We start from the raw sequence: 27,332 nt of genomic DNA on the forward strand, positions 1-27,332 counted from the left end.
TTGTAGTTGCCAGCAGGACAGAAAGATGAGAAAGGAATGTGATTTATTTAAAATAGGTTGGGGTGATAACCCGATTGCCTTTAGGCACAGGGGCAAATCCCCATGGACTCCGATTTGCCTGGCTACATTTTGGCAGGACAGAAATCAAGTATGCTTATTATCAGTGCTGTCAGTGGCTCTCACAATTGTCTAAGTTCCTAATCTGCAAAGGCAGGAGATAAAATGCTTACTGGAAAACCGTAACAAGAAATACGAGTGGAAATACTTACCTCTTCCTATGACTTCACTGAAATGCACAATCAGGCTACTTGGTCCAATCACTACGTGCTGGACGGCTTGGACCAGCTCTGGATTTAGAGCACTGAGGTCAATGTGAACAGTATTTTGCAGTAACGGACTGGATAGATCAGAGTCTCCGCTAGTCAGGATGGGAGACAGGTCTGCCAGAGGATACTGCACTTGTCTGCACGATCCATTCTGAGATGAGTTAGGAAACTGGTCTGCAAGATAAAGTGAAACTACTAAGAAACAACAGTGAAAACTGACTTAGGACTGAAAGAGAGGCCTCAAGTTGGGTTAACAAAGAAGTCTGAATTCTACAATTAAAGATTCGGTGCTTATACCATTGCATGTGGCTAGGAGGAGCCTTTATCAAGCAACTGCTTTGATAAAAATGATAATAAATTGGGAAAAGATACTGGCTTACGTATACAAGCATCTTATAGAGTACTTAAATTGAACATTAACTTCAAAAGGTGAATTACCTCTTCATTTCCTTAGACATTTTTGATAGTAAAAAACTATGCCTAAAGTTTATTTTTGAACACGTGACTAGTATATTTTAAAGACTGAGATGTAGCAAGGATAGCTAAGCCACTAAGTAGTCTCAAAAAAGGTCCAGCTCAAGTGTAATAAAATAAAAAGAAAAAAACATTTAGAGAAACTTGGGTTTATTGGTGGAATTAATTAGCATGACACAAACTTACATTGATTCTCGGCCAAGATAAAACTTATGTAGTGAACCATGTGACATACAGACATACACACACACAAAGATGAATGCATATCTCTCTGGATATATATGGCTACAATTATGTAATGATTAAATGTGCAGAACAGAAAGCTTTCCATGCAGTGGTAAATTCTCCACTGTATGGAGAACAGCCCCGGTTCCAGTACTGGGTGTTATGATCAGCTTAAAAGCCTCAGGTAAGCTTCTGTTTTATAAGAAGCTTTGCCACCCCAGGAGTGAGGAACTGTGTTAATGCTAATTGCTACATAGGGCGAAGGAGCCACCAGTTGCTTTGCCCTTTTCACTGACTCCATGTGGATGCTGACTGTAGCGCCTGAGCTTAAGAAAAATGAGTCAGGACTCCGAAATGTATCAGTATGGAACATGGGAAGAAGGTTATATGGGGAGGAGGCTCTATTGGCGCCAAAAATAGCTTTTCTGCAAAGGAATAAGGGAATCAGAACTTGAGAAATGTGGTCAAGTGTACCTTGACTATTCCTAACCCCACTGAAACATTTCTAGCATCTTCCACATAGACAGCTTAATAAAAATGAACCGGGCTAGAGCACTTCAGTTTGAACAGTAGTTCCAGGAAAGCTGGGGAGTCACCTATAGGCAGGGTAGTTGCTGGTCGGAAGTAACTCAGGTGTGGCCTTAAAGGAAGGGTGTTGGGAGGATGAGGGAAGGGAGGAGCCCAGATGGGTGTCTGTTCCTTTAATCCCAAGGAGTCAGGTTCTCCAAACCATTCCCAGGATACTGGAAATGCAAATGGCTCTCTCTAAACTGTTCATTTCCCAAACATTTACACCCTGGAGATGAATTTTCTAACTTGTCAGGAGTGTAGGGATTGAGGGCACTCCTTGGGAAGAAGGCTCTTGGTGTTCTACTAACCCTTTAGCTCAGTAAAAATAAGTGCAGAAACCGGTTTAATCTATGAAAGCCTGACTTTGGTGTATACCACACAGAATTCTAGGCCTCCATGAAAAACACTGTCCAGGTGTTCCCGATTGTTAGAGAGGACAGCTCTTCAGTTGCCTCTTTCTTAGGATCTGACTGCGCATCTGTTTCCTCATGATCCCTTTTCCTATTTTATCTTCCTGCATCTCCAAGGAAGAGACAGGAGGAGAAAACGCAACTTTCTTTTTTTTTTTTTTTAAAGATTTATTCATTTTATTACAGCCAGATATACACAGAGGAGGAGAGACAGAGAGAAAGATCTTCCGTCCAATGATTCACTCCCCAAGTGAGCCGCAACGGGCCGATGCGCGCCGATCCGAAGCCGGGAACCTGGAACCTCTTCTGGGTCTCCCAAGTGAGCCGCAACGGGCCGATGCGCGCCGATCCGAAGCCGGGAACCTGGAACCTCTTCTGGGTCTCCCACGCAGGTGCAGGGTCCCAAAGCTTTGGGCTGTCCTCAACTGCTTTCCCAGGCCACAAGCAGGGAGCTGGATGGGAAGTGGAGCTGCCGGGATTAGAACCGGCGCCCATACGGGATCCCGGGGCGTTCAAGGTGAGGACTTTAGCCGCTAGGCTACGCCGCCGGGCCCAAAACTCAACTTTCTTAGCAATGACGCCAGAGATTTGGTGAGTAAGGAGTCTAAATAGGCAAGGATTTTTTTTTTAAAACAGATATTTACTTTTGATGATTTCAGATTAAAGCTATTACATGCAAACAGAGAGTAACTGGATCTAAACGTCAAACTATAACATAGATTTGGCTTACCCAGATTGTTAAAGGACTGGGCTTTAAAGGCAAATGGAATCACATGGACAAAGACAGGGTTTACTAGTGCTCTGTGGAAATAATACAAACTTCAAAAAATGAGAGGCAATAACTGTTGAAAAAGTTAAGATGTTGCGTGCCCCATGGCTCTGGTACAGTTTCGGATGAGCCCTTGCTAACTTTTCCAGGACTCCCAACTGCCTGTGACTCACTGCATTTGTTTAATGGTAAATATTCAACCAGGGAAATGCTTGCACTTGACTCACGTCCTGTAACTTCTAAAGATAATGGAGCTCAAACAGCACAGACACTTTGCTCGCACCAGGAGATTTGAAATAAAACAATGTGAAAAGCTTTGGGTAACTGACATCATGAGGCCTAGCATTTTGCCAGGCAGATCATGCGGACCCCTCCTTTTTCAATAGAATAACTGAAGGCTTTTCTTGGGACAATTTTCAAAATGTGTTCCAATCCTGAAATATAGTAGGCAAAAAGCTGCATAATAACAATTTATTGAGAAAAGATTTCCAATTATATATCTTAAATGTTTGGGGTTTAACAGATTAAAAAAATACATATATAGCTGAGATGCTTGAACTGACTTAAATAACTATGTTTTCAGCTAAACTGTTGCTAGCTTGGTAAAGAGAGCTTCATACTGGCTTAGCATTACACTTAAACAATTTTCCCTTGCTCAAATAATTTTAAAATTAACTTATTTATGGGAAGAGAGCCCAAAGACTCTAACATGATAACACATGTGATCATTTTAAAGTAAGAACAATGTAATTTTGTGTCAAATGAAGCACTTGTTTGGCAGAGACAAATACTTCAATTTCTGTAAGAGGATAAAGGCACAACCAAAAATAAACAAAACATTCACAACCCACTGAGATATACAAATGCAGGCATTTCTCAGAGCAATAAACTGAAATATACCTTCTGGAAAAGTAGCTCGGTAGTCTACGGACTCGTTTGAAACCATTTCTGTCGTCGGGCTTACGCTTCTGGCACTTACAAGTCTATCCAAGTGAGGAGTGTGAACTCTTGCATCATAGCGAACTAATTCACTGCCTAGATCTTTAAAAGAGAGAGAAAGAACGAGTTTGTTAAAGACTGGACTGTGGCGGATCCTGGCCGACTTTGAACCAGGGCCCAGAAATCACAGGTTTTATGAATTGTGTATAAGTAAGCATACATGAATCCATGACGGCATGAGTATTTCTATTCCCAGAGTAACTTAGGAAAACAGTGAGAGAACAGTACCTTTAATTCGCTTTCTCTTTTTCAGCCAAAGGAATAGCACAAGTACTAACAGAAGTATTATTGATATTGAGACAACACCAATAATCAATCCCATAAAATTCTGGTCTGGTTGGACTATTACTTTTCCAAGGACGGTTGAAGAAACTGCTTGCTTCCACTAAATAAAAGACAGAAAAAGTCAGAGTTCAGCCATGATGGATACAAAAGATACTACCCAGGCAGAATCACAATCCTTCCGGGCTCAGAATACCACCTTGTTAACACCACTCTAGAACTGGTATAAGTGCTTCGAGAATAATAGGAGATTCCTTGATTCTTATTCAGTATTAAATAATTAGCAGACAAAAAAGTCTGTGATCTCAAGAAACTGATGCATACAAGCGGAGACTCTTGACAACAGGGGGTCATAATGCAATAGGAGTATGAATGAATAGTAAGGAACGCAGACAATCGGACACTGATATTGTCCTGGAAGGTTGGGGTGGAGGAAAGAGAAGACTTTGATAAAGAGTAAGTATTCACGGGCTCAGTGTGGTAGCCTAGCTAGCAAAGTTCTCGCCTTGAAGGTGCTGGGATCTCGTATGGGTGCTGGCTCCAATTCCGGCAGCCCTGCTTCCCATCCAGCTCCCTGCTTGTGGCCTGGGAAAGCAGTTGAGGACGGCCCAAAGTCTTGGGACCCTGTACCCACGTGGAAGATCCAGAAGAGGCTCTGGGCTCCTGGCTTTGGATTGGCTCAACTCCAGCTGTTGTGGCCACCTGGGGAGTGAATCAACGGACAGAAGATCTTCCTCTCTGTCTCTCCTCCTCTCTGTATATCTGACTTTGTAATAAAATAAATAAATCTTTGTTTAAAAAGAGTAAATAATAAATATTTATGTTATTATTATGAGACAATGAAGTCTCAAATTATTTTTATTTAAATTTGGATACACAGAAGAAATCTTGGAGGTTCTTTCTGGCTCCCATGTTTTATGATTTTTAGGATGGATGATTCTTAAATAGCAATACTAATATCATGATTCAGCCTTAGATATTCTAATTTTTTTGTAGTTTGCTATTGTGCTGCTTTTAAAAGACTGCAGGAATGCTTCAAAATCACTCATACTTGGGTAAATAAAATGTGATGTATACACAATCGAATGTTACTTTCTTAAAGAAAGCAATGAAAATTTGATACAAGAACCATGAGCCTCGAAGATAATATGCTAACTAAGAGTCAGTGATCAAAGGACAGAAGTGTAGAAGTCCTTTGATATAAACTATCTAGAAAAGACAAACTCACAGAGACACAAAGTAGAGTGACCAGGATCCATGGCATAGACAGAATGTGGCATTAACCACTTAATGATTACTATATAGGGTAATGAGACAAGTTTTTCAATTGGACACTGGTGATGGTTATAACAATGTAAATTTAATTATATGCCACATTAAAAACACCATTCTATTACATATTTTCACTACGATTTAAATAAATTAACAGTATTATAGCCTCAGATCCACTCAGCTATGCAATTAAACTGGGCCAATTTTAAGGCATGGGAGTTAAACCACAATTAAACTGTTCTTCAAAAAAAAAAAAAAAACAATGAAGAAACAACTATTGTTCTAGGTTATCTGTTTTACCTGTTTACACGAAAGAAGTTACTGTAAAATAGTTTTCTCCTTACTTTATTCTATGCAGTGCGCACATTTGGGAGCTCTGTAGTGGAAGGCGCACACTGGCTCTGGTCTGTTGGTCTGTGGGCACATGGGCACTCCCTCCTGACAAGTTCAGCAAACACTGGTAGAGTGTGGCAAGATGGAGAGCAGTGTGGGTAGGAAGGACTTTTGAAACCATCTGATACCCAAGGGGGGAAAAAATCCCACTCATTCTAAAATAACATCTAGGAACTGAGGTTGAGTTGATGAGCTTTAATGATTTATTTTAAGCCTGCGAGTGACATAATTACACTGGCATCTTTATTTACATCCTGAGAGGAATGCAGGAATCCCACCTCTATATTTAGTTCACTGTTCAATTTCAGCAGGTCATTGGGGACTGTGCACAAGACGGCTTCAGAAAGAGAGTATATGTTCTCACAGCTCTTATTTCCAACTTTCAACACTTCACCTTTAACTGCTTCAGGGTCAATATCATTTCCCTGGAAGAGGGGGAAAAAGGCTGTTAACACTTTACAGTTTTGCAGGAATGCTAACAATTATGAAAGTATATAAATTATACCACAAAAAGGCATGTAATTTCAATGTTCATTTTCATGGGAATGGAATGATGGAAGTGCCTGTCGCAGGGCACTAATTAGGAATTACACAGCATCAACCAGGATTTGAAAGAAACCGAGCAGATTCTTAGTTGGACATTCTTACCACCAACAACAATTCTTACCCATGATCCTCTTATTAATATCCTCAGTGGGAATTAAGTTTCTCTCTCTTTCTCTCTCTCTCTCTCTCTCTCTCTCACACACACAAAGCAATTTAGAGACTGAATTGTTGCACCACCTAATGACACAAAAGTCTGGCTGGAATCTCAAAAAATATGAACGCGTGGGTCCCATCTCCAGAGAGCTGAAGTAATTGGCTTGTGCACATATATTCATTTTTTTCTGTTTAAGTTTGTATAGTTTTTTCAATACTTCAATGCACAAATGAATTTTATTTTTTTTAACAAAAAATTCTAAAAAGTTAGTTATTTGGAAGGCAGAGAGAAAATAGTTTATCCACTGCTTCACTTTTACCACAACAGCCAAGCTGAAGCTAGGAGCGTGACACTCCACCTGGATGTCCCACGTGGATGACAGGGCTGTTGAGCCACCACCTTTGCCTTCCCGGGTGAGCGGTAACAGAAAGCTGAACTTTGAGCAGATCTGTGACTCAAACCCAGCTACTCCGAGGCACATCATAGTTAAAGTCTAATGTCTGCCCTTTAAAAAAATTCTTGTAAGACACTACATCACCTTTATTATGATCTTAGAACACTATGTTGAATGATAAAATAAAAGCTATATATTTTTGGAGGATTTACTCAATTTGCTAGATTTAGTTAATGGAAGTTACTATGACACATTTCTAAAATGTAACATTCTGTTGAAGAAGCCAGGAATCAGCCTTGGAAGGCAATGCGAACAGAGACGGCAATTTCTCATATCAAGACTAAGTGAGAAGAGTGATTTATTAAACAAGCCATTAGTTTGAGGAGACATAAATCAAAACCTATGAGGATTTTCGTTATGAACAAAAAGCAGCGGCAGTATTGTTCTGTATGATCTTTTGATCCACATACTGTTTTCCCATACAGCATTTCCAATCTTAGTAGACACGTGATACTACTCCAGGAAAAGAAGTTCCAAGAGGACCCTGCTTTCTAACATGAAACTGGGATCCAAGAAAACATGTCAATGGGCGTACCCTGCCCTGTGCCATTTCTAGGAGCAGGGTCGGCCACACAGGGCGATTCCACAGAGAAGCCCACAGATCTCATGGGTCACTCTGGGACTTCGAAGGACAATGTGTTGGTTGGGTATGAGGAAGTGAAGGAATTCTGGAGGGAATTCAGAGACCCTCAAAGTAATGCGTTAAAGGAGCAGGAGGCCTGATTTATGAGCGGGACTAAAATGTGTCTCTCTCGCTTAGATAACAACCAAGATTAGGGGAAGGGATGAACACCCTGCATTGACATTTCCAGCTTTCATCCCTTCAGGTTCCACGTCTCCTTGGCTGGTGCAAAAGGCTTCTCTAAGATACAACCAAGGTCACACAACCAAGTCACTGGACCCTTTTTCATGGCTGCCTAACAAGGAACAACACATGAGGGACCATGACTTTTCTATGAAATGAGTGCCAGCTTTCTTCATGCAGTAATTAAAATATTTGGGAGTGAGGGATGATGGAGGGGAGTGGAGGCAGGAGGGGACTGAGCACTCCTCTCCATCTGCAGGCTTACTCCCCAAATGCTTGGAGCAGCTGGAGCCTTGCGCCAGGCTCAAGCCAGGAGCTCCGAACTTCACCTCCAGACATATGGCAGAAACCCAATACCTGAGCCATCATCTGAGGTTTTCCAGGGTATACGTTAGCAGATTCAGAGCCACAACTCAAGTGGCATTTTTTTAAATTAAATATTTATTTGTTTTTTATTGGAAAGGCAGGTCAGACTTATGGAGAGAAGGAGACATAGAAAGAGCCTCCATCTGCTGGTTCACTCCCCAAGTGGCCCCAATCGCTGGAGCTGAGCCCATCTGAAGCCAGGAGCTTCTTCCAGGTCTCCCACACAGGTGCAGGGTCCCAAGGCCTTAGGCCACTCTCTACTGTTTTCCCAGGCCACAAGCAGGGAGCTGAATGGGAACTGGAGCAGCCTGGACACAAACTAGTGCCCATATGGGATCCTAGCATTTGCAAGGTAAGGATTTGGCCACTGAGCTATCGCACCGTCCACCCCTAAGTGGCATCTTAAGGGCTAAATCACACACACTGAGTGTCCATGAAGTCATTTTAAAAGCTAAAAATCCCTGATATCACAAAAATGAAACTGGCTGCCTATTTTTGTGTATCAGAGGAGCTCAAAGGAAAAATCACATTCCATTTGGTACAAAATCTGTTTACTATCTTAGGTTGTGCCATCACTGGAGAATATAAATAAGCATTTCTGCCTCTTGCTGTCATGTTCTAAAGGATTTATTTCTAAAATGAAAGCTACTGCCAAGGTGTCAATCAGTATGTTCCTTGATCCTCTTCTCCTCTCCGATTCCATCCAGGTGCAACATGTTTCCAGCCAGGACTCAGGCCTGGGAGTTCATGCAAAAGGGCTAGGCCTTGACACTTCAAGTTTTGTAACACCAGAGTGTCCTGTAAGTTTTCACATGCATAGGAGACCACAAGGTGGGCCTGGGGCAATCACTGAGGTGTGTGCGGGCAGCACGACCCAGTCAGGCAATAGTTGACCATCCAGGATGGTGGAGAGCAGAAAATCAATGAAGGTGGTCAAGAAGGTAGGAGGCCCTGAGCTTAGAGAAGAGACCAAATGTCCTTCATACAAAGCATCACTACTGAGTTCTAGGAGACACGAATGGGTGTTTTGGGAAAGGCAAAGCCAAGTAAACCCAAACAGGGCTGGTTCCTTCACTGCTCCTCGGGCGCTTTTACTATTTACTTGGGGAACTGCATTGTTAGGCACTACAAAATCATCAGTGTTGTCCAAGGGCCCGGGAATATATATTCGTTTTCATGGAATGTCTACTAACGTGTGCAGGGTGGAAATATTGGTTCAAAGTGAGCTAAATGCACTGTGAACTAAAGACTTGCCTTGATGCTGGCTACATTTTCCCTGAGAAATGTATCCTTTCATTTCACCCTGGCTTGGGTGAGAACTTCTGGCTGTTCCTGGGGTACACACGGGCAGGTCTGCTTCACTGATGCACCCTTCTAGAGCTTCCTGTGCTGAGACTCTCATGCCTAGTTTCCATTTGTTCTAGTTCTCATGATGTCATAGCTTTAGTCCCTGCTTCCTGCTTTAGCTCATCTTCCTGCCTCCTTTTTCCTGTGTTAGCAAAGTTCTCCCAACTAGAATTTGTAAGTATATGTGTTTTGATATATTCCCAAATTCTCCGTAATAACTAAATCTTCCAGGGAAGTACCAGGACATCCTCATTCTAGCACCAAATACTGCACATTTCTGCACTCAAAAAACATGCTTAGGCACAACAAATCATGTGATATGATAGTGAAGAGAAAAATAGGTGTTTTTTGTTGTTTTATTTTTTGAAACAGAATGTGCTTGTAGATGTTTGAGAAAGCTTAGAGTTACCTCATGTCAAGAATGGTATAGGAGTTCTACCTACCATATAATTTATGCAAGGTGTTTTGGTATATACAAAAGGCTTATTAATTTGAGAAACACTATAGTTTAGTGAACTTAGTAGAATCTAAAATGAAGATGTCTGCGTGAGCCCTACTTCTGCTGTTTGCTGCCTGGGGGAACCAAGACAAAACAACTCATCTTTATCAACCTGCTTACTAAGCTATAAATGGGGAAGAATGCTCCCTGGTCTCACAACCTCACAGGGTCCTATGATGCTCAAAAGAGTGTTTGTTAAGTGCTGTGTTAACTATAAAATTCCCTATGAAACTGGGCTGCGGCTGACAGCAGCACAGGGACACCCAGTGCTACTCACTGTCCGTGGTCTACAGCTGGTCCTACTGTGCTGGAAACCTTGACCACAAACTACCTCCTCCATCCACAGGATTTCTGATTCATCCTGCGGAGTGACTGATCCTGGGCCTCTATTGTGTTTTCTTGACCCAAACTTGGCTGGCTCTTTTGCCCACGGAGTAGTCACTGGGTTAACTGAGTTAGCAAGTCTCATAGCTGACTGGACGCTATCACAAGTTCTTTTTCAGCCAATGAATATTTGCATGCTTGGCTGGTTTAGGAGCATGACCTCTTCTTGGCAATAAAGAGCAAGTCTCACTATAAACACATGATCCTCCCAAAGCACTTTCATTGAAAAAACACACACACATGCTCTGGCCTCAGCTTTTGAATGGTCACTGAGCAAGCATAACATCAAATAAAATAATCTTTTGCTAAAAAACACTGAAATACTTGTCCAAGGGTAGACTTTTTTAAACAAAAAATTTTTTCCATGCTTCATTTTTCATTTCTACCCTAAGACGGGCAGAGATCTTAATGTGCTCAACTTAAGAACTGATTAAGGGTGAAACCACTATCACGCAATACTACTCTTGATGTTCGCTTCTGAAGGAAAATGGAGTATGGAAAAAGATTGACTCATGAAACCAAAGGTAATCCTAAAACTGCCCCATCTCTATTAGATTACTCCTCTGTGACATGCCATGTGGTACATACTTGAAAAAAAAGTAATAAAAAAGAATACAAGTTATTTTTATTTTTTCAGAAAAGGAGGCATTTTTGCTCATCTCTGAAGGCCCTTGAGCCATGTTGGGAAGACCACTAACAGACCGAGGATGATGTCAGTTCATGTTTTTCTTGTTCCAACAGTTTTGTAGGACGTTGAATAATGGGTATTTAATTTACAGAAAAAGAAGTTGTCTCTTCCATATAAGACTGTGCTTGGAAGGGCAGATAAGGAACCGTTTATCTCTAATCCTTCCATCATAGATATGGGAACATAAAGATGCTTTCCTTGGGCGTAAAACTATTTGAACATAAACCTTTGTTTTCATCAGGAAAAACCAAATGGAATCTTTCAAATGGCAAACAGTAATTGTTGAAAGCAAAGGTCACACTAGATTAGTTTCATTGAAAAAAAAAAAAGAAGTGATAGAAGCTCTTTCTCCCTTTCTAAAACTAATTAAAGAAGCAGATGAAAGAATTTCGCTGTGGTAAACACACAGTTCACTGAAGCAAGCGTCCATTTAACTTCATGCTGGGCTTGCTTAATTATTGAACAAAACACAATTGCGAGGTTGGTAAACTTGTACAAGTGCGAGTGCACAGAGGTTGGGTTGTAGATAAAAATTTAGATGAAACAACAGAAAAGCTCATTGTGAACAAATGGCTTGCAGAGAGTGAAGGCAGCATACCGCTACACAAGGACTGCCTCATTACTCTGGTTATGCTCGCATTCAGATGATCTTTCTGGAGAAGAGTGACTGTCTAGGATAAATGTTTTGCTGTTTCTAGTGTTCAAGGGCTTTGGGCAGTTAAAGTCTTGATCAATTTGCCTGTTTTACTGTTATTTGACGTAAATATGATTGATGTGTTCCAGTCTCTGGTCTGCCACTATTTCAGCGCTTATCACAGCAGTTAACCTTTCCGGGCCTTAGGGTTTTTCATGTGCAACAGGCTGGCTTAGAAAAGATGGTCTGTTATTCTCCATTAAATTATACTGAGAGGTAATATATTCCTAAGGTGGTGGAAATTCATTTCCATTTATAAATCAGCTCAGACATGACCACACCCAGATATGAAATTCCAAGTATTGCAATGACGCACATAATCAAAACAGTCACAGTTACTTTCCTGGATCTTCCTTTTAGTGTGCAATATGCACATTTAGGTAAAATGTCCAGGGGAATGTGTAACATTTGCAAGCTAATCTAACACAGGGAGCTACTTAATCTATGTTTCCTGCATTTGCTACTTTAAAAATATATAGACATGCAAGGGTTTTCAAATGCTTCATTAAAAAATGGTTCATGATCATACTTACCTTCTATCAGGTTAAAAATGTTTCTTTTCAGAGTTTACTGTTGATGTAAGATACAATGAACGAGTGCAACTGTATTCATATAGTTATGAAGTTAATAAAGTCTGATGATGTAGGACAGCATTTTAAGCATTTCTTACCTTAATTTCCAGTACATTTTCATTGCCCACTGAGATCATCACTGGCTTTTCAAATGGCTTAAACACAGGATTATGTACATAAGTGAGATCAAAGTATTTGGAAAGGATCCCATCCAACATGAAAAAGGCTTTGGTTTTCAGGGGGAGGGGCAGATTCAGCTGTTGCAGGGAAGGAGTGGTGCAGCAGATGATCTCCGAGTTGGAGCGGTGCTGACACGCCTGTGGGGAGACACAGTTACCCACCACCGTCACACGAGAGCTTGACAACACCCATGGAGACCTGCTCATTCCAACAGCATCAATCCAGTGAAAACACTCCATTTCTGACAAAAATACGTATTTACTTCCTAATGCTGAAGAATACAATTTTGGAAACAGTGGAAAAGTTAAATTATCCAAACAATGCAGTCTTCAAAGGAATGTGCACGTTTACTGGCCTAGAACACTGACAGCAAGGTATCTGAAGCTGACCCTCACTCCGTTATCATGTCTTCACCTGAGGGAGACTGCCTCCTCGTGTCCTATGAGGAGAGTGGAGGCTGGACTTTGTGAGGTCCGAAGGCCTTGGTTCACAATTTCGCATTAACACAAGGTGTAAGAACTAACACACTGTTGTCAGAATTCCTCATTTAGCAATGAAGATTAAAGGGTCGTTCACAATGTGGGACACTACATGAAGAAGTACTTTATTAACTGCCAAACACTGCATGGTTAACATCATAATCAACTAAGTAGGTAGGTAATCTTATCAATGTGTTTTAAGCTTTTAATGATTATTCTGTTTTGTGCAAAACACCAAGTCGATTTTATTTAATTCTCATGACCATCCTATGGTAAGTGTTCTGATTACACAGTCAGCAGATGAAGAACTGGTCTTGGAGCATACATTGTTCATGCACCCGGATCACATACCTCTGAGTGGTAGAAGAGGTAAATACACCCCAGGCCATTATTTCCTAAAGTCACTGCTTGTACTCCCATGACTCACTGTTTGATCACTGTACATTTTATATTGGTAAATCTTTTTTTATGCTCCGCAGTCTACAACAGCTGTGCTATTATTATTTCATGCCCTTTTATCTCTGATTTCAAATATTCTACTTTGGGATTCCAACTTATGGAATTTTGAAAAATGTAGTTTCCTCTTGATTGTAATTAGACTAAAACCAGCAACACAAAGCTGTACATTTAAGGTTAAATGGTTATGTTTTTCTCCCCAAGGAAAAGACAAACAAGCAAGAACATCCCTTAGATTTCCTTTTCTTTGACAAGTATAGTTGCACATAAAACAATTACTTATGACCACAATAGAAAAACAAGTGAGGATATACATAAAAAGCACAATCAGAATTTGTTATTTGATATTTTCTCTTTAAAATAATTAAAAAATATTCTTCATTTAAAAATGTATGTTGTGAGCAGATAAAGGCTTGAATATAGTATGTATGAAATATTTTTTGGTTTTATGTCAAATTCATGTTTTGAAACTAAAAGCTATTTATAACTGTCATCCTGAAAAACAGAAGTGAGCAATTTTATTGCCATCACATTAATTCTCTACATAGCAACAAGAAATCTGAAAAGTACACAGCACACTGAAGGCTTCTGGGAATAATTCACATTAACAAGCTAACATACATTTTGCAAAAAAAAAAAAAATGATCATTTTTATTTCAAGGGTTTGAATTTACTGGACTTAACACTATTGTGTGCTGGATGTTATATCCAAGTAAGAGCTGAACAAGAGCATTTTATTTGTTAAATAATAAATGAATTCAATTCATCATAGTCAACTTGAAAATAAGTGGTAAGGAATATGAAAGGAACATATAACTCTTAAAGGTAGTCTTCACGAACAAGAGAAAAACAGTAAATATCAAAACAGTAAATAGTAAGTCATCTGCATTTTAAAAATTTTGTCCACTTCTAATGCACAGTTCTCCCGGGATACCATGGTTTTAGCTAAAGAAACGGAAGGATACACTTCCAAATATGAAAACAGATACGAGTTCATCCCAAACCATTGTCTGAATCTTCCTTGAGATAAACCACCCTTTCGTCTATTACCCAACAAGTTTTCCATAAGTATTTGATTACAAGTGAATGAATAAAGCTCAAAGGCCTCTAAAGCTCCTCTTGATACTGGTGACAGAGAAGAAATGAAACCTAGTTATTATTTTAATCAAGGAGGTTTGGTGTTACTAGATAAATTGAAAATTTCTCAGATTTCTACTTACAAAAATCACACGCCAACACTAAACAATTAACAAAAAAGAGAGAATTATTTGGTTTCTGAAAAATTGTTACGCTTAGTTGTAGAGAACTGAGATCCTTTAAATGAATAGCAGTGGTATTCTAACTTTGTTTGTGGCCATGTGTGTGGATTGATTTCAAAGCCCTTTGCTTCGTACTGTGATTCCCTGGAGTACAGTCTCTCAGGAATATGATAAAAATCCAATAATTCTCTTTAGAGGTGATGCAATGTGGCTGATTGAGAAGGTCAAGAAAAATCTCATTTGAGATGACCTTACTGTTTGAGGAGTTGGCTTTGATTTTTCAGCCCCAATTGTTTTTTTTTAATTAAAGAACACTGTGGCTTTGGTTTTCAAGAAATATTGGATGGGAAATTTAAAAGAAAGTGCTGTAACTCAATCTGTCAGCTGCCCAATCAAGATCCTACTTGAATGGGAAGACTTAGAACATTTGCGCTAGGCTGAGGGCACTAGTTCAACTAGACTATGGCGTTTGATAATACAAAACAACAATAAAAAAAAAGTGTGGAATCTTTGGAAACAACTCCAACTTTCCAAAGGTCTAAACCAAAACCACCATTTTAATATGACCTACATAATTTCGTAGAGCACAAAAGGCTCTTTGGCTCTTAAGGAGGCATTCAATTGCATTTTGGTGACCTAACGAATAAGATGAGGAAACATGGAAAAAACACCAAACTCTAGAACTTCACATAAATATTTTCAGGATTTCTTTTTGGCATGCTATTGAATTATGTGCTAACAAAGGGTTAAGAAGAAAGGTAAGAAAAGCAGGAGGATTTAAGAATACTGTGTGTGTTTCATTAGCTTAGGAAGACAAGAATGTTGCAGTGGAATCAGCAGCTTGAGCCGAGTTTTCTTAGCATGGAAGGGGCCATATTCCATCACAAATGCAAAAGAGACAGAGGAGAGCGCTGTGATTTCCACTTGCACTAGGTTCTACAGATTCTGCCTCATTATCTTCATTTGTGCCTAAACACTCTTCGTGCCTGTTTTCCGGGGTCAGCCCAAGACTGCGGATCACTTCAGCTATTGAATAAAAATGACTGTGATCTGTACTGGGAGAAAAGGTAACTAGCCAACATGAACAGCAAAAAGCCAAACGTCTCCTGAGCCCTGGAAGCCAAGTGGCTGTGGTAGAGAAGCAGTACTGTGAGCACAACAGCCCTGCCAGGACTTACCACTGTGAAGTTCATCCCTGCTTCCTGCACACTTATTACCATCCTCGGGATACTAACTGAATCCAGGTTTCTTCCAACACCTGTTATTGTGCTCCCGCCACTGGCCAAACAGAGAAGAGAAACAGCAGCATTTAGAAGTCGAGGTTGAATTTCATCACATACGAAGACTTTGAGGCATAGCCAAAGTCAAGTGGAAGTTCAGGGGGTAATTCTTCTCTGGAAACAACTTATTTAACTTGAAATTATTCTTAAAAATTCATATTTCGTAAAATGAAGAAATACATTTATATTTTTAATTACCAAATACACAAAAGAAATATTTTCTCTTAAAAAATACAAAGAAAAATGAATACTATTGTTGCTATTCTGATAGAATGAATAGAAATAGGGCAAGTTGAACTGTCTCCAACAAAATATAACTCAAAAGGAATCTAGAAGAGGAAAAAGCTGTGTGTGAAGCAGCCAAGACAAAAAACACTGAAAAAAATGACAGAAAAAGGTAAGTCCATTTTTGTGCTCTAAGTTTAATACAGATTAATGTTTTCATGCATTACACACATACATCTTATGATGCCACCTTGATCTTTTTTTCTGTTATCTGTTTAAAATGTAGAATAGGATAAAATGCCTCTTGGTGTGAACTGGCATCAATGAAGTAAAATTGTGCCCAGGACCTGCGTGTAATTTTCTTTCTTTCTTATTATTATTTTTCATTTTATGACACAGTTCCATAGGCTCTGGGATCCCCCCCAACCCCTCCCCCCATATTGATTTCCTCCATATTATTACAGTAGTACAGTTCATAACCAGTCATAATTCCTTCATTGCGGGCATGGACCATGCAGAGAGTCCAGCATGTTATTGTCCAGACAAATTCAACAGTTTCATTGGGAGACCATCCTTGATCTGGAAGTAGAGCTGGCAGAATATCATCCCCTCCAATGAAGAGCCACAACACAAACTCAGCAACAGGAAGAAACATGAAAATTTACTTCATCACTGCATATAATTTTCTTTTCTGAACTATAAAGGTAGCCTTCAAAACCAACCAACAGGGCCTGGCGGCATGGCCTAGCGGCTAAAGTCCTCGCCTTGAAAGCCCCGGGATCCCATATGGGCGCCGGTTCTTATCCTGGCAGCTCCACTTCCCATCCAGCTCCCTGCTTGTGGCCTGGGAAAGCAGTTGAGATGGCCCAAGGCTTTGGGACCCTGCACCTGCGTTGGAGACCCGGAAGAGGTTCCTGGTTCCCGGCATCGGTTTGGCGCGCACCGGCCCGTTGCAGCTCACTTGGGGAGTGAAACATCGGATGGAAGATCTTCCTCTCTGTCTCTCCTCCTCTCTGTATATCTGGCTTTCCAACAATAATAAATCTTAAAAAAAAAAAAAAACAAAACCAACCAACAAATAAACAGCAACAACAAAGCCAGAGATGAAACTGCAATTTTTTTTGTACTCTGCTAAAGTCAAATCATCCTTACATTTCCTACTTTCTAATATATACCAGCAACTTGTGCTTACCTAATAAAAGATTTGGTTGGATGAAATTCATTGACAACGGGGTCTTCCCGGTAACTGAAACTACTTGTCTCTCGGTTGGCTAGGTCAATTTTCAATTTAACAGGAAACTCAGTTGAAATGCTTTGGGCTGGGGTATAACACTCCAGAACACTGTATGACATGCTAGACAAGCAAAAATTCAGAAAATGGACTTCAGTCATTAGAAATATACATATTTTAGAAATATATTCACAAATCAAAAACAAAACTGTAGCTCAATAGCTGCTAAACAGGAATTTCCTGAGGTGATCCGCAAGAAAGTCCTGTCTGTTGGGTCCTATTGCCATTGGTTTGGGTCCTAAACTTAGCCTTGTTGTAGACAAAAGACAGCTTCATTTTAAACAATCCTGAAAGTATTTTGATGCTTGAGTAAACTGAGCAGAAACATAACTGTTCAAACCCAACAGCCCCTCCCCAAAATAACACTAATTGTAAATATTTTTTTTGAAAGATCAATTTTATTTATTTGAAAGGCAGAGTGACGGGGGGAGAGAGAGAGAGAGAGAGAGAGAGAGAGAGAGAGAGAGAGAGATCTTCCATCTGCTGGTTCATTCCCCAAATGGTCACAAGGACCAGGGCGGGGCCAGGCTGTACCCAGCAGACGGAACTACACCCGGCTCTGCCACCAGGGGGCAGAGCTCCAACAACTTGGGTCATCATCTGCTGCCTCCCAGCTGCATTAGCAGGGACCTGAACCGTAAGTGCAGCAGTCAGGACTCAAATCAGTGCTGTGATAGGCATGCTGGTGTCGCAGGCCGTGGCTTCACTCAAGGTATCACAACGGAGACCCCCTAAGTATAAACCGCTACCAAAACGGTTAACTTACCAGCAACCCATACCTCAAAGTATGAGCTCAGATACTAAGACACAATAAGGAGAGAGATGGTAAGATTGAAATGCAAGATAAATAGATAATAAAGGAAGGGAAGGAAAATAGCAAGAGCAAATAGGTAGATTTTGGAAGCAGGCAATTTTGTCAGAATAATTAATAAACATATTTAGTTTTTTTTTCACAAAAGAATAAGCTTTCCTTTTCCTTTTTTTAAAATATAAATTAGGCATATGTATTAACTCAACTGGATGAATGCAATAATAAATAAGTTCACAAAACCTTTTTAAAGTACATGTTTTTCCACCAATTGAAATGTGTCTAGAATTCCCACTGTCTAGGTATTTTCCAGTTAAAGTAAGTAAAGTGCCACCAGCCTTGGGACCATAATTTGGAGAAATACTTGTTATTACAGGATCCTGAATGGGAGATAAAAACAAGAGAAATCAATTTGTTAATTTCTATAATCCAAAACAGATGAAGTAAAACCAACCAACCAAACAAACATCTAGTTTGTGAGAAAAATAACGTTGAAACTTACCACATAAGAAAATGTGCTATATTGTGTTCGCCCTCGACTGTTCGAAACAGTTATGGACATATTGAAATGTTCATGCGTTGTAGGACCAACTGTGCATTTCAACCTGAAACAAACCAGAGTATGTTACAGATCCTCCTGTGAAGGAGCATTCACTTTAAAGGTTGAGCTATGACTCTGCATAGCAAGCAGAGGCTCATGGTAACCCACTCGGGCCAGAAACCAAACAAACCTATTTCTGAATGATTGCGCTAAAGTTTACATTCACTGAAAGATAGCATTTGCGCAGACAAAACAGGAAATGTTAGAATTCATCATTGTAGATCTTACTGATAAAAAGTGCCTAATAATCCAAGTTTAAGATGCTCACAGTTTAGGGATAATGGTAAACATATTTAAAACAAGGAATGGGGTACTGATACAGTCTGATAGCAAGAAGCAGATCCCACCCATCCCTCTCTGTGGATGCAGAAAAATAGAAAAAGAAAAAAAAAAAACTGGAACCTCTGTCTCGCCGTCCTTCCTCCGTACCTTGACCCGCCCCACCTTAATTGGAGGCCTACATGGGTGTGCATATCTCTCCACTATGTAAATAACATTAAAAATAAAGTAAAAAATAAAAAAACACAAGGAAAGACATTTCAGTAGCTTCAGAAACAAAGCTGGCTGTACAAAACCCAAATTTCATCATTAAAACATGTCTACAGGTTTATTTTGGGGACTAGAGTAGCTGTATGCTTAAATAATTTGAGGCCAATAGAACTGTGATAGGCTTTCCATAGAAATATATTTAAATCAGCAATCTTGTAGTTCTGAAAAAGTTTAAATATAATTTGTTACAATAAATGCCTCTGTGAAGATGAGAATAAATTGTTTCATTTTTACAATTCCTAATTTATATGATAATAATTAAGCGTTTGGAGAACTTGTGGAGAGACTACTAGAATGAATTTGTTTTGTCTTATTAAGTATGACATGAATTGATGCTTTAGCATCAGGCAAATAAAGAGTATTAGACGTTTGTGTAATCCTGGAACAAATCCTAAAAGATATATAAGGTCACCACTTGATGGAAAAAGCTTGACCATAAAGATTCAGCTCATAGAACTATCTCCTTGTTACTACTGCATAATGAGTAGTTCCTGAATTCTCGGCTCACTATGCAGTTCATAGCGTACAGAAAGCACACAAGCAATTCGGTGCAAGAAGCACAGGTGTTGGATTAGAAGAGCTGTATTCAAAGGTCTGTCCAACTCTGACTCTGAAGTATTTCTCTCCTAAGCCATGTTCCAGCTCTCTAAACTTCAGGTACCTAATTATAAAATAAGAAAGTTATTGGTAGCTTGTGCCTGGCTGGATGAGATAAAATCCAACCAATAAATAGTAGTGGAATGCAAACTTATGCCTAGAGGGCTTCCGACACCTGTGTGAGTTACCAGATCACATTTCTGAGGTTTAGAAAATGAATTTAGAAGACAGAACTGATACTGGACTCTTCTGAATGAATTTAGAAAAAGCTAAAGAGACTTCATATAAACAGAGTGCCCCCCCCCCCCCCAAACCTGTGCTACTCTTTTGGGCAATTTCCGCAGAGTTGTTAGAGAAATGAGTGAAGATTTCCCTGGTGCTGGCTACTTCTATTCTTCACCAAGGCTGTGCTACTTTGCTATCTCAATAATTTCACTAGATAAACAACAAGAAAGCAAGGTGAGACAAGGCCACAGGAGATGTGACAGGTTAAGCCCTTCTCCATTCAAGATAGGGTCTTCTGGAGCAACTTTTCATAAGTATCCATTCAAAGCTAAAGGCTGTTTTCCATACAGACCCGAGCAAAGCACTTGGAAGCCCTTACGTGTTTGTTGTACTCTCACTTAAGGTCAAGGTGCAGCTGTCATTTCCAAGAAGGACTTTGGTTTTCTTTAAATCAAATTTATTATTCTTCCTGAACCCAAAGTCCCAGCCACAGATGGTCAGCGTTGTCCCACCCTCAAGGGGTGCGCTGGCTGGGAAGACCTGTAAGGATGACACAAAATGAGAAAAAAAAAATCCAGTATGTTATTATTTTTCATTGGAGTAGAAAACACAGAAACAACATGTATTCTTACATGCCTGGAATTGTCTCATTCTTCCACATCCAGCAGCACGTGAATTTTCACGACAGGAGAAAGGCTGTGCATTTCAGAGCACATGGAGAAGCCTGAAATGCTGCTGGAACAAATTGTTTTCAGGAGACACAGAGATGGGGCAGAAAGCAGGACTCAGCTGGGGTGGGAAGGAAGGGCCTTTGTGGAGCTGCTCGAAGATTCTACGGATCTTTGGAGCAGTAGTCACATCAGACTTTCACTTGCTTATAAATCTAACTCCTGCATGGGCTTCCTGATAAAACTCTGACCAAAACTCCTTCAATGGGTGTGTGGCCAACAAGTTAAGATGCAAATACCCCGCCCCGGAGAACCTCAGCACAATTCCCTGTTCTGGCTCCTGATTCCAGCTTCCCGCTAATGCAGACTCTAGGAGCCAGGAGGTGATAGCTCAAATGATAGAGTTTCTGAGACCCATATGAGAAACCTGGAATGAGGTCCCAAATGCTGGCTCTGCTGGTTGCAGGCATCTGGGAGGCGAACCAGCAGATGGGCGCTCTTTCTGTGTCTGCCTGATGCCCTCACCTTGCTTTCCTCTGCCTCTCAAAACAAACAAACAAATTCCAAACTTTTTCACATATCTATAAGCCAAAGTGCAATATATACCTTAATGTTGTATATGCTACTCTTTTTTTTTTAAAAAATACTATGGTATTTCTTACCAGACAACAAGTCAGATGGTAAAAATACCTCTCTTAGTACTCAGCTGCATTCAGCAGCTACCGCAGCACCAAACGCACAGATGGTATTCAATACATATCTGCCAATCATTCATTCATTATTTATAAATCACCTTCCATGTGCCAGGTACTAACAAATAAACAGAATAATCTGCTTCTTTATGCCTGTTCTAAATTTATTTCCAAGAGAAAAAGGGAGAAATCCTAACTATTGGTGTAACTGCCGAATGCTTTAACAGTCTTGAGGCCAAAGCCAGGAAGCAGGCTAGGAACTCAGTCCAGGTGTCCCACAGGGGTGACAGGGAGTCAACCACTTGAGTCCACGCCGCTGCCCTTGGGAGGTCACATGAGCAGGAAGCTGGAGACCAGACTGCACCCGGGTACCCCGCTGCTGGAGGTCAGCATCCCAACCAGCACCTAAGCCACCAGGTCAAATGAGTTCCCATTCTACCTCTTAAGTCACGCATATTATTGACAGAAACCATTTTAATTGTTTAAATACAGTCACTGATGCATGCATACCAGTCGGTGAGTTGATATCCACAGCCTAAAAATTGACTTTTTGCACATAGGTTTTATTATTAATAGGAATGGACAAAAAGGAGAATCAGAGAGAGACCCAAGTCAATATTGTATTGGTTTTTTTCTAATTATTTCCATTAACATTATTTTACATCTAATTTTCAGGATTGGTCTCCCAAGTTCTCAGGTTCAGTGGTAAATGAATAACAGATCTAATTTAACTATTGCAGGCTTCCTTCTGATGTGGTAAAAGTAAAATTGGAATTTATTGAGAAAAAAACCTCTGGTAACCACAACATAAGACAGCATGAAACACTTATAATCTGTAAGACAACTCACCATTTGTAGGGTAAAATGATGAATACAAAAACATATTTGCAAGTTAAAAATAAGCTTATCCCCAGCAGCAGCTTTGTGACAATTGGAAAAGGAAATGCTCTTTAGGGGGGTCATATTGTAAATTGTGCTTTAAAGTACAATGGTGGGAAAAGTCGGCACCAAGATTGAGGCAGCTCAGAAACCAATAAAGGTATTTGCTAAAGTTTGTTAAGTCTAAAAGTGACTCTTGTACAAATTAAGAAGGGCTTTTAACCAAATTCAAAGTTGCAAACATTCCCATCCTTCCTAAGTAAATAATCTCAAACCAATGTCTTAACTTACCCTTGTTACCGACCCCCTTTAAAGTCTTAGCTTAATGCTTTTATGATAGCCATTTTACCCATAAAATCCATTACACAGTGTGCCTTTCATGAAAATTTACCTCATCCATGTCTAGTCAAATGAGAACTGCAAGGGGATAAAAAAAAATCTGTTTATTATTATGTTAGAAATCCAGGAGAGAGCAAGACAGCAGCCCTCGCAGGACTCTATCCAGTTGGAGGCAGTCACACAGCCCCGATTCCCTCTGCTAATATCGGGGATCCCTCATCGTAAACAGCTGCCCAAAGCTGATGATGGCCTGATCCCAGAGCCTTTCCATGGAAAAGTTGAAGTCTGCCACTCAAAGCACGCCACAGCTTGACACAGGGATTGAGTGATGATCTAAGAAGGACACCAGGGATTGTTCAGTTGGTGCCCTGGTGAGAGAAATGGGCATTCCAAGGCCTCTGGGAGACGCTCAGGCTAGAAGGGCCAGCTCTGCTTGGCACTCTATCCTGGGCTGAGTCGAGCACTCCCCTCTTGGCTTAGGGGATAACCTTCACTCTTCCAGGAGGAAAGGAAGGAAGCAGTTGTGGACTACACACCCTTGGGCAGACACAACAATGGGCTGGCAAACTCGGAGTGATCCTGAAGTACAGAGGGTCGCAGAGGGCAGGAAATGAGTGTCTTAGCATAAAGCCTTATAGTCGGAGGGCTCCCACCTGCCTGCACAGGGCAGACAAGAGCCCACAGTAGCTCTCTGTAGCGAAAAATCACTTAATGATGAGAAATTCCATAGCACTCTATTTAAAAGCTTGTTTTTCTTTGAAATAAAGAGAGAGAGAGAGAGAGAAAGAAAGAAAGAAAGAAAGTGAGGATGAGAGACACATGTTTTCCATTCACTGGTTTACCCTGCAAAGGCCAACACGGTGCTCAGCCAGGCTGAAGTAGGAGCCCAGAACTCAGGAGAGGTAGCCCATGTGGGTGGCAGGACCGAGGTCCTTGAGACATGATGTGCTACCTTACAAGGCATGCAGGAGCAGGAAGCTAGACTTGGAAGTGGAACTGGGCTTGAACCTAGAGTGGCATCTTAAATGCCTACCACACACCTGTGTTTTAAGTTTTCAAAAACCCTTTGAGATAAAGCATAAGGAAACCAAGCCTTCCCTACCCTAGACCAAAATTATTTGAAAATTAAAATTCCTAGATTGGGCTCCTTTGCTCTCAAATAGGAAAAAAAGTCACAAATGCTCTGAAAGCAGGGAATTGCCTGACCATCCTCCTGTGCCCCGCCATCCAGATATTGCTGTTGTTTCTTAGCCGAGCCTTCTGATCAATTAATAAAGTTTTATTGTCTCAATGGGACTGAATTCAATCCTACAAGACAACATTACCCTAACAGATTCAGAAAGCATGGCATAGTGCTCTTCCTTTTTCCAAACCAATTCTCGTTGCGTTTTAAGCACGAGCTCAGATGACAGGTTTGAAATAAAAGAATGGACTTCCAACCCTGAAGTCTCTCCTGTGTGGAACTGAAAAGTAGCTTGGTCTCTGTACCTTGAAGAGCAGGTTAACTTACATGTATTGGAAGGTGAAACTCTATACATCAGTTGGACTTTGTGCAAGTAGCATTTAAGACAGATAAGAAAAAGATGAATAATTGGTCTTATTTTTTTTGCAGTAAGAATGCTAAATGTCACGGTCCAGTGTAGCATGAAATCTTCCTAACATCTATGAACTGAGAGGGATTTATGGACTCAGCTGCACCATTCTCCTTTAGCCCTACAACCGAACCCTGGCCCACATCTGCATGATGCAATGCAAACTTTGAAAATCTCCAACTACAGAGTGCTGGGGCTTGAGGAAGTGAGAAAGCAGGGCAACCCAAACATTAAGACAGACTCTCTGGTTCCAGCAAATTCAAAAAGACTTGCTCAACAATTCAATGTAGCTTTCCTGATTAGTAAAAGGAAGCACCCTGGTCTAAGGTATATGTTTCATTTATTTAGGCTTTCACTCTGATTTCTTTATTTGCAACACCCTCCTAGCTATTTAAAAAAAATGAGCGTATTGTGATTGAATTATGCATCTTCCACATACATTCTCCATATTGCACTCAGAGAGTAGCTGAGTTTAGATTTCCAGTATCAGTCGTTTTCCAGGCTGTGTTCAGGAAAACATGCCATCATTTCTGATGTTAAGATAGACTGAAGAACAAAAATGTGCATCACTACTGTAGTAAGGAATTAAATTTATTTTCTTATTCTCTTTTAGTTCATTCTCTTGCTGATCAAGCTAAGGCACTGTGTCACACCTAACAGGAAAGGATCTGGTTTAAAACCCAGTCACCCACTACAAATCCTGCCCCCGACCGTAACTAAATGAAAACAGCCAAGCACTTGGGGGTGGTTCCTGAGTTGCCTTGCACACTTTGTTTACTTGGGCATGAACCAGGACGCTGAGACCTCTAACTTCACTCTTTCACAAGAATCTCTTACTAAAGTCCACCAACTGCTTTCACATTCAGGAAGAGAAAACACATAGGGGGTCCTTAGTGAGAAGAGTTTGAAGTAAAATACATTTGGATCAAGAAATTAAAAAAAAAAATTGCCATGGAGATAGTCCTACTGCCAAATACACAAGGGTACTTCAATACATTCATGGAAAATAGAGTTAAAAGAAGTTTATTTTATTGCAAAAAAATATCTTTGAAATTCATGCATAGCCAAGGTCTTCAAAAAGTTTGTGAAAAAAATGAGCGTTACGGAAACAATTTGCATGGATTTCAAGATTTCTTTTTCGTATCAACATAGATTTGTCTTTTAATTTCATTTTTTTTCAATGAACATTTTGAAGTAAGTATGCTTACCAGAATAAGATAACCAGAATAAGATAAGAGTGTGGTTTCAATGTCATGGTTAATGTCCACCGGCAGAAGCTAAGCTCTCTAACAGCGGGAGATCAGTCTGTGTTGTACAGAATGTATCTCCCCATTGCCTAGAAGGATGCCCGCTACATGGCATAAGCTCAATAAATACTTCTGGAATGGATTTAAGAATGGAATGTCTTACAAAAGGATAGCTGTCCAGTCACCATTTGAGTCTTTATTTCTCTTCCAGGAACACTGAGCTCTCCGTGGGGGCTGTCCATCCACCTGCACCCTAATTCACTCTGTGAAACAACCTCTGATCTCATCTGTGCTGAGACCAGGCCCATGCCCTTTGTATCAGACAGGAAGAAACCTCTGTCCTGTCTATTTCAGCGTGGTTGCACTTTTGGTTTGAGTGCTCCAGAGCAAGCCAAGAGCACATCTGTTTCTGTGGCCTGAGCTGTTTGGGCACTCTGCAGATAAAGCAGGTGGTGAGGAATCAGACAATGGGTGAGTGAGGACAGATCAGTCCTCGGGTGAGGAAAAGGGGGACCACCACTGCTCCCTGTCCACCACTCTTCCCTCACACAGCACCTTGGGAGAGCAGATGCCCAGGGTAAGAATGTAGGCAAAAGCTTCAGATGCAGGCATATCAGGTGCCACTGATGGAATAAAACCAGGAGGGAAAGATTGCTCTGACTAGTGTCTCACTGATAAATGAGTAGATGGAATTTGGGATTTAAAAAAAAAGATTTATTGATTTCTACTTGAAAGGAAGATTCATGGAGAGAAGGAAGGAGAGAGAGAGAGAGAGAGAGAGATTTTTCATCCACTGGTTCACTCCCCCAATGGCTGCAATGGCAGAGGCTGACCAGGAGTCAAGAGCCTCATCCAGGTCTCCCATGCTGGTATCAAGGGCTTGGGTCATCCTCCACTGCATTCCCAGACAACAGGTAGAGAGATGGGACATGAGATGCTGCCTACGTAGGATGTAGGCACTTGCAGATGGAAGATTAGCCAGAGCCACTGCACTGGTCCCAGATTTGGGGACATTTTTGTAAAAGATTTATTAATTTGAAAGGAAGTTATCTGAAGAGAGTTAGGGAGGGAGGGAGGGGGAGAGAGAAAGAGAGAGAGAGAGAGAGAGAGAGAGAGAATTTTCTATCCCCTGTATTACTCTGCCAAATGGCCAGAACTCCATCTGAGTTTTCTAGGTGAGTGGTTGGGGCTCAAGCACTTGGACTCCCTTCCACCTTCTCAGGTGCATTGGCAGGGAGTTGGGTGGGAAGTACAGCAGATGGAAACTGGGTACTCCAATATAGGATACCAGCTTTGTAGTGGTGGCAGCTTAACTTGCTGTACCCTAATACTGAAATGTCTCTTTTTGATCATATTTATGCTTGCAAAAAAAAAAAAAAGAAAGAAATCATGATAAGCAACAGAGATTCCTACCTTGTAGACAGCGGGAAGACAGATCTCTTGAGTCCATGTTCCCCTGGGGCACGCCTCTGCTGGCACACATCTGTCATGGCACCAGCCACACTGCACAAAGGGAGGGGCCGAGAGGCACTGACTACACGACTGGAAATGTCCACAGCCTAGCCCATTCAACGGGATCCTGGTAATCTGTGAAGGAAAAGGACAGGGTGGTGGTTAGCCTAGCAGTTCAAATACCTGACACATGGGAGTGTCTGTCTTTGGCTCCTGGCTCCAGCTCTGGAATCCAGCTTTCTGCTAATGCGGATCCTGGAAGGCAGCAGTTGATGGATCAAGCT

The 27,332-nt window shown here is 40.8% G+C and overlaps 1 protein-coding gene across 3 annotated transcripts in view; it reads right to left on the minus strand.

Annotated features, from left to right (window-relative positions):
* Window positions 1–27,332, minus strand: part of MET (MET proto-oncogene, receptor tyrosine kinase) — a 109,149-nt gene that overhangs the window by 18,348 nt on the left and 63,469 nt on the right. For 2 of the 3 annotated variants that reach the window (XM_058681476.1, XM_058681475.1), the window contains 11 exons: window positions 27,010–27,183; window positions 20,559–20,719; window positions 18,710–18,812; window positions 18,451–18,587; window positions 17,301–17,462; window positions 15,782–15,881; window positions 12,328–12,546; window positions 5,999–6,145; window positions 4,002–4,158; window positions 3,675–3,815; window positions 270–500 (listed from right to left, as the gene is read on the minus strand). In XM_058681476.1, coding sequence (XP_058537459.1) covers window positions 270–500; window positions 3,675–3,815; window positions 4,002–4,158; window positions 5,999–6,145; window positions 12,328–12,546; window positions 15,782–15,881; window positions 17,301–17,462; window positions 18,451–18,587; window positions 18,710–18,812; window positions 20,559–20,719; window positions 27,010–27,183 — 1,732 coding nt within the window. Of the gene's footprint in view, window positions 1–269; window positions 501–3,674; window positions 3,816–4,001; window positions 4,159–5,923; window positions 6,146–12,327; window positions 12,547–15,781; window positions 15,882–17,300; window positions 17,463–18,450; window positions 18,588–18,709; window positions 18,813–20,558; window positions 20,720–27,009; window positions 27,184–27,332 lie in introns of those variants that run through there. The other variant, XM_058681477.1, reaches the window with a different exon arrangement.

The sequence above is a fragment of the Ochotona princeps genome, chromosome 25 (genome assembly GCF_030435755.1).
Source record: "Ochotona princeps isolate mOchPri1 chromosome 25, mOchPri1.hap1, whole genome shotgun sequence".
Lineage (NCBI taxonomy): Eukaryota > Metazoa > Chordata > Mammalia > Lagomorpha > Ochotonidae > Ochotona > Ochotona princeps.